This window comes from Nicotiana attenuata, unplaced genomic scaffold (genome assembly GCF_001879085.1).
Source record: "Nicotiana attenuata strain UT unplaced genomic scaffold, NIATTr2, whole genome shotgun sequence".
Classification (NCBI taxonomy): domain Eukaryota; kingdom Viridiplantae; phylum Streptophyta; class Magnoliopsida; order Solanales; family Solanaceae; genus Nicotiana; species Nicotiana attenuata.
The window spans coordinates 59,394-67,845 of record NW_017674069.1 but is presented as its reverse complement, the minus strand read 5'-3'; the positions used below and the strand labels follow the sequence as shown (position 1 = coordinate 67,845).

Here is an 8,452-nt window from a genome sequence, read left to right as displayed (position 1 = left end):
GACTACTTTCACCAATTTTAGCTTTTCCCTTACCACCAAACATTTTTTTCAAAGAAAATGCCATATTAATTACAATTATGCAAACTAAACACACAAAAATATATTCTTAAAAGTTAAGAGTTGGAACGAGTTTACCGAATTGCCGAACAACTTCTTGAAAATTGAAAATCGTTGAAGACTTGAAGACTTGAATACTTCAATTCACCAACTTCACAATTTTTCACGAAATTGCAATAATAAAATAAGCAATTATAGAAGAGAAATTAGATATAGATTGAGAGAGATTGAGATAGATTGATGAATTGGTGAGTAAAAATGAAAGAATGAGGGGGTATTTATAGTTGAGAATTGGGGAAAAGTGTAATTATATAAAGTTTGGGGTTAAAATAAAGTTTGGGGGCCAAATGGCTATTTTTTAAAATTCCAAACGGTTGAAAATTAAAGGCCAACGGCTAGATTTTAAAATCTGACCGTTGGCTATTTTTTTAAAAAAAAAAATTTTTTTTTTTAAAAAATTAGCCGTTGGAGCCCGTTAGGACCGCCAGGCCCGGTTGAACCGGCCCAGGACCGCCTGCCGGTCCCGGGCTTAGCGGTCCCGGTCTCGTGGGCTACACGAGCAAGACCGGCCCGTCACGGGCTTCTTACCCATTAAGGGACCGGCCCACCAGGACCGGCCCGCCGGGACCGTTTAGCCCGTTAGGACCGCGGGCCCGGTCCGGTCCCGGTCCCAGACCGGCCCACCAACAGCCTTAATTCGCGCTGCTGTATTCATCAATACAGCAGTAAAAAATGCCTAAAATCAGGGCAATCCAGTTGTACGTGCATGTATTCACATGTATTCGCGCCATGTATTCATGAATACAGTAACGACAATCGCCTTAAAAATAAATATGTCCAGCTGTCTAAGAGAGGGGGAAAACATAAATAGCATATTTCATGCCTCAATGGTAGTATATACCATACATACTTTGCTATAAAATATAAAAGGTAGCTATAGAAAATAATATTTTACAATATTTTTGGTTTATAATAAATAGGTTGTATCCAAATAAGGTAAGAAAATCATGACAAATTCCTAACACATAGTGAGTGCAATGTCACTTTATACACAATTAAATATTATGAATCCGCTTTTGGAGAAAGTAAATCATGCATAATGTAATGCTAAAATCTTACATTTATCTGAAAGTTAAATGTCATCAAAGGATGCGGTGGAATTAATGATATGATATTCCTTAGCGCTTCCTCCTTTAGCCTGAGCGGCTTAAACCAGAAAGCTTATATGATCAAGAAATGTTTGGCACATCTCTTGCAGAAGAACCCCGACCCCAACACTTCCACAATTTTAGGATCCGTTTGGCCATAGATTTTGCCAAAATAAACTTGGATTTTATTTGGCAAACATATGTTTGATTTTGCCTATATTTTGGCAATCCCAAATCCCAAAACCAGCTTTTGGGCCAAAATCTTTACAAACACTAAGGCCCCGTTTGGCCATGAGTTTTGCCAAAATAAATTTCGTATTTATTTTCAACTCATGTTTGGCCTAAATTTTGCCCACATTTTGGCCAAATCCCAAATCCCAGAGCTGATTTTGCGCCAAAATCCCAAAACTTGGGAATTATATACATGTTTTTCCAAAATAAAGTTGGGAAATATGTTTTGAAAACGTATGTCCAAACACAATTTCATCTTCAAACCAAACTTCACCCAAATCAGATTTTTCAAAATAATTTGGGATCTATGGTCAAACGCTAGCTAATAATATACATGATTTTCCAAAATAAATTTGGAAAATATGTTTTGAAAATGTATGTCGAAACGCATTTTCATCTTCAAATCAAACTTCACCCAAATCAGATATTTCAAAACAAATTTGGGAATATATGGCCAAACGCTAGCTTAACATACAATATCTTAAAATAGATCAAATGCCTCGCAAAGTATCAAACCCAACAAGATAAGAGGAAGGAAACTGAAGAACAAGTACACCTCAATTCCAAGCTAGTTGTATACATGGGCGAATCTAAGGCTAGGCCAGCAAGGCCCGTTACCTTAGGGCCCAAATTTTGAAGTCTCCAAATTCTTTAAATTATTATTATTATTATTATTATTATTATTATTATTATTATTATTATTATTATGATAAACAAGTGTTACAATATATATTTTCGTTATTTGATTGGGTTATTTTATACCAATAAGTTCATAAATTATGATAATTCTATTATATTAGGTTATTTATAATTTATTTTAGATAAAATAAATTTAAGGGCCTCTCGATATGATTTTGTGTTAGGCCACGAGATTCTTTAAGCCTATATAAGAGAGCGCGCGCAAATAGGACTTGACTAAGAGAAAAAAGTGTTCACAGGAAAAAGAGACCATAGAACGTTATCTATAGGAAGAGTTAACAGAGTCACTAACAAGTGGAGAAGACTTGCTGCCAACATTGCATCTCGAACAAATAAATTCCTCTGCTAAGCTTGGCACTGCAAATGAGACGACTGAATTTGCCTAATAAATAATTACATTGAGGAAATCAGGAAATGCAGGGGAACGAGGGAAACAAGACCACCTGCTCCAAACTGCGGCAGGGGGTTTCCGATAACTTTTGAAAGTCTCAATTATCCAGAGCGCAAAGAAGCAACTAGGACAAAGGTCAACTTCCACCAAAGAACATTTAACTTTTTAAATCACAGGAAAAATGCTTCCTCGAACAATATCACTAGACTGAGGTGACATCACTGGATATACCTCTGGAAATTATGCAACCAGGAGGTCACGGGTTCGAGCCGAGGAAACAGCCTCTTGCAGAAATGCAGGGTAAGGCTCCGAAAGATAGACCCTTGTGGTCCGGCCCTTCCCCGGACCTCCCACATAACGGGAACTTAGTGCACCAGGCTGCCCATTAACATTCTATGATATCAGTATTTAACAGAAAATCAGTCTCTTAAGAAATTTAAGGTAAACAATATTTTTACTCCACCAGATCCAAGAATAGAAGTCATTCTAGTTTGTAGCAAAATAAAAACTTTGAGGATGCCTCTACAGGATTTAGTAACAAAAGGAAAGGACCAAGTACACCCATGGGAATATACGGCATCCAGAGGAAAAAAAGCATTAACCCGTGTTAATATCTCTGATCAACCATTTGCCTTTGATCAAAGTACAAAACAAGGGCCTGCGTAGTAACCGTCTAAAAAAATTCCACCACAATCGAACTCCACTTCAGCTAATAGGCCTTGATCCATTAATATAAGCCCAAACTTATGCTTTGTTCTGAACCACAATTAATCTCATTCAGTTGAAGTCAAAAGGTCTGGCAAAAAGTCTTCAACTAGATGTATTTTCAAAATATCTCCTCATTCCACTAATTTTCTTGCAAAATTCAAATCTGCTGTTTTTGGCTATTGTGGCAAAAAGCTATTTTCCTGCATTTTCATGGAGCTTCTTAACTTTCTACTATCCCCTCTTCCCTGGATTTGAGAATACGATCAGCAGTCTCACTAGTTTTAGTTTCTTGAACATTCTGTGATGAACCTCCATTAACCTCTCCACCGTTCTGCATAGATGGCACCTCATTAGTTTCAGTTAATGTCTGAAGAAGCTCCAATGGAGTAGCAGCTGGATCAAGCTCCTGGTAACCCTTTGGAGCATTTTGAGCTTCTTCACCTGTAAGCAAGTGGCTTGGGACCTGATGAGAGAAACGAAACATCTCTTCTCTGGTTATTCTTATCACCTTCTCAGAATTCAGGTCAGGACGAAAGACCGTCTTAAAACCAGCAACTTTGATGAGAGGAACAACTGAAATTCCCTGCTCCTCATTGTAGTCATCAAGAACTAGGACCATGTCATACTTGTGTATGACATCATCAGGTGTATTCTCATTCCAGTCAGGAGACCAATTTCTGTAGAGGGCCCAAACATCCCCCTTTTTAGGATATATTTGAACAGATCCACGAGGGCCTTTTGACCACTGAACCTTGTGGGAGAAGGAATTCACAGACTTACCTGTCTCGTATCTGCCAATCCTAAATTCACCACATGTTTTGTAGAACCCTGAAGCTACCCACTCCATTGGACCAAATTCACTATTGGTTTTTGAATTAAGCCAACTGAGCCTCACTTTAAATGGCTCTCTTGAGAGGACTTTGTTAATCAGAGCGTAGAAACGGGGCATGCCATCATCAGCATCATATGCAGCCCAGACTTCATTGTCTCCGAAACAATTTTCAGTCCTATCCTGGTCAAAATTGTGAAAGTCAGGATCTGGTACATTCATTGACTCCGGCACTGGATCCTCTTGATATGCATCATTAGCTGAAGCATTAACAGCTTTCTTTACTCCCTTCATAGCTGATGACTCAACATTCCCATTCACATTATGACCAGGAACACTAGCATTCTTCTGTTTTTCTTTTTTGCTCTCCTTTACCTTATGTTTTTGTGTATCTTGAGGCTGCGATCTCCATTCATTCAACTTCTTGAGTATCTCTTTCCGAGCTTTCTCCATCAGCATATTTCGGTTTTCAAGTGGCGTCAGCTCCCTGGTACTGTTAAACTTGCTAGAAGAAAAACCATAAGTCCTTTCTGCATACTGAGGCGCATTGGATCTATAACGGATGCCATCCTCATCCAGTCTTCTCTGTTTGAGAGGTGCCTCTCTGTCGGTAAAAGGATGAGCTCTCCCCCATCCAGAACTAGTCTGTGAATCACGTTCTCTCTTCATTCTCTCATGTGCCTGCTGAACAACATTTGCTGCTTTTACTGCAATGGAAGGATCCAAGCTACCAACACCAGCCGTTCTGGAATATGAATCCTGTCGAAAGTTCGAAGAATTTGCAGTATTAGAACTTGCTGCTGCTGATCCTGCCGTTTTGCCAGCACTAGCATTTCCTCCTATAGGGAACTGATTCCCATTAGGTGCATGATTCCCTATATTCTGATGCCACGGGCGAGTAGAATTGGATGACTTGTTATAATTGAATGGAGGAGATGTTTCTGTAGCCAAAAAAGCTTCATGACAGTTGGGGCAAAGAAGAGTGTGGTTGAGATATATCTTCAAATATTCATAATGCATCTTGCATCGGTGGCAAATGGTCCAGAAAGTATCACTTCTTTGATTGGATGAAGAATTAACTGATGAAGAGGACGTTCGAGAAGCATTTTTATGAGTCTTTGGACCTGAATTTGGCCTACTAGGAAAATTATGAAATCCATTCCGTGGAGGTGCTGATGCACCACCTGAGTGCACTGGAACTTTCTGCTGGAATCCTCTTGAACTCCTCCTCTGGTTATATGCCAACCTCTTGGATTTATCAGATAACAAGCTCCAGGCCTCAGACAAAAGTTTAAATGCACCTTCAGCACCAACAGATTTGTTCTTATCCGGGTGGAGGATGAGAGCTAGCTTCCTGTACTGCTTCCTCACCGTTTCATCATCAGCTGAGGGGCCCACACCAAGTACCCCATACCAATCCACTTCCCCGCTTATTTTATTTTCGGCAGAGATATAGACATCAAGTGTTGTTAACATCTGGGTTACACCGTCAAGCCCCGGATACAAGGCCTGAGCTTTTAAGACAAATTTCTTTGCACCAGCAAAATCCTTCTGCTCGAACTTCCGCTCTGCAATTGTTTTTGCCCGAACGGCCTCATCTTTATTGCACTCCATAGTTTGTGTATGTGATTAGAAAGTTCCTTTAGTAATCTCCAATCAGTGCGCCATTCAGTAACACTGAGACTACCAAAATATATAAAGCATGTGAATATCAGATACTGATGACTAAATCTCTTCCCCTTCTTGAAGCACAGTATACTTCAAATCTTCCAATACCTGATTCACATCAAGGGAAGGATCAAAGGCTGTTAGAAATACGTCATTACAGAACCAGAACCAACAAAAAAAAGTGTAACATGTCTTGGTCTTGGTTCCGTAGTATAATTTAGCGAAAAACAACTTATCAGAGAAAAATATTAGAATTTAGATACCAAAAAGAAACATGCACATGTACGCAGACGCATATAGACATGTGCATAGTCTAGTGCCTCAACGCTTAGTGGCCGATAAATTGTTGCTGACAGCAATAGACTTTTGAACCTGGTAAATGGAAGTCAAGATAGACATTCTGGATCCATCATACAAAACATGTGATTAATCAACTAAGACTGACATCTATCTCTCTGGAAATCCCATGATGCAAAATTATATTTGACAGGATAGGGAACAGATAGTACGCCTGATCTTAGCCGGAAGGCCAAGAAAGGTATGCAACAGGAGAGCAAAACTCCAGATATTTGCTTGTGTTAGTTTTTTAGCAACTTTTACTATCCAGGTTAAAGTAATGGGATTCTTTAGCAAAAAATTGAGCTCCTGTAGTTTCTAATGCAAAATATCTTGTTCAAACAACAGCGACATTACTGGTAGTTTTACCATGCAGAAAAGTTGGATAAAGTTAACAGCTACTATTACGTCCGGTTAGAGTACGTTGTTTTTTATACTAAATTGTGAATTCCTCACATCAGTCAAATCTTAAAGTCAAAATTTAAGTGCCAAGTTTACTTTTCTACCAAGAAAAGGAAATCTTCTTTTTGAGCTTTGCTTCCAACTGCAACAACAACATACCCAGTCTTATCCCACACCGTGGGGTCTGGGGAGGGTAGTCTGTACGCAGACCTTACCGTACCTCATGAGGATAGAGAGACTGTTTCCAATAGACCCTCGGCTCAGGAAAGCATAAGCACCACATTAATGAAAATATAGACTTGCTTCCAACTGCAAGAGGATTAATTCAACTTCCAGTCTTTCAAGTAATAGATGTTAACATAACTCCACTGAGCAGCACAATAGACATAAAACATAGAAGTTGATTAGTAATGAATGCCTCTACCCCATACAAGAGTAAAAACTTCTATTTCTCTCTACTCCACATTTTCCCATTCTAAACATTTATGTTGTAACACGCCATTGAAAATTCCAAATTTCGTAAACTTACTTTAGAAACTTGCAATGGTAAAATTTCTCATTTCATCTCTCCCTCTCTGCGAAATTCTATTCTCTTCGCTAAATTCAGTAACCAACTCACTTCCGCATTCCAAAGACTCAATACAGATTACCCTGTCATCTACTCATCCACAGTTCCAAACAGTTTTATCTTCTGCAGGCCACCCCCCACCCCGACCTGAAAAATCTACTCTGAAATGAAAGAGAGAAATAAAAACATGAGGCGATCATATATAGTTCTTCCCAAACACACCCCCCCCCCCCCCCAAGGTGGAAGGAAAGTCAACTAGGGGATGATCATGAAATAAATCTGGATAATGAATTGATTGCTCCCAAAAGTATCAAGTACTTTTAAAAACTGCAGAGCAGGATGCTCTTAAGAGCGTCCACCTCTCAAGCTAAGCACTAATCATTCAGCCTTCATAACAATAGCAGTCCACCTACAACAACAACTACTGCTACTACTAGGCCTCGGTCCCAAACAAGTTGGGATCTGCTATATGAATCCCCACTGGCCATGTTTCTCCATTTAAGCTCAACTCACCCCTATATAATAAGAATTTTTAACTAAAGCAGACAACGAGGAACGAACTGCAATGTGACCCAGTGGCCACCTTTCTTTGTCCAGCTGAAAATTTTCAAACTTTTTAAGCCACGAGAACTCAAATTGAACTACTATATAGTGTTAGTACCAAAAGTTAACTCCTACAAAAGCAAAAAAAAAAAAAAAAAAAAGGGAAACAAAATGGAACGGTAACAGAACGATCCCAAATCAAAATTTCGAATGACGAGATGCCAAATGGATCTGAAACATTAGCGGTTTGTAACGGTCCAATTTTACATTTCAAAAGAGAAACCCTAAAATTCATTACCAAGATAAGAACCTCTTTTTTTGCGCAATCGAAATGAAAAAAGAAAAAACTAACCCAAATGTGCAAATGAGTATTTGAATCGAAAAAGGAAGCGTTTTGCTGCTGCTCTGCTGTTGACCTTCAGTTTTCCCACCAAATTGGAGTAGAAAAAGACGGACCCTTTGAAGAAACTGAAATTCTTTTTTTCGTCAAAACCCCCTCTGAGCCCAAGAACAACCCTAAAATGCCCACATAATCTCTTAATTTGGGAAAAGAACAGCCAGGCATGGGCTTGTTTTACATTTTATACACTTTTTTTGGAGGAGGGGGTATTGCGGAGGGGGGGGGGGGGGTTGTAACCAGAGTTAACAAATCAAATCATGGATCTTAACTATAGTTATTTTTTAAGCACCAATCCTTAACCAGAGTTAAAAAACCATGGCTCTTAACCATAGTTACTTTTTAAATAGAACCTTCCATCTTTTTTTTCAACTAACTATCATTGCTTCGTTTTACGTGATAATATTTGATTAAGCACGTAGTTTAAGAAATTACAGAAAAATAATATATAAGCCAAATACTATATACTTAAAGT

General features: G+C 38.8%; 1 protein-coding gene across 1 annotated transcript; it reads right to left on the bottom strand.

Moving 5' to 3' along the window:
* Positions 1–2,927: 2,927 nt before the first annotated feature.
* Positions 2,928–8,147, bottom strand: LOC109217926. Its single transcript, XM_019382223.1, has 2 exons — positions 7,933–8,147; positions 2,928–5,839 (listed from the first exon to the last, which is right to left on the bottom strand). Exon 2 carries the CDS (start codon positions 5,675–5,677, stop codon positions 3,455–3,457), a length of 2,223 nt encoding a protein of 740 aa, XP_019237768.1. The 5' UTR covers positions 5,678–5,839; positions 7,933–8,147; the 3' UTR covers positions 2,928–3,454.
* Between the last annotated feature and the right edge of the window lie 305 nt (positions 8,148–8,452).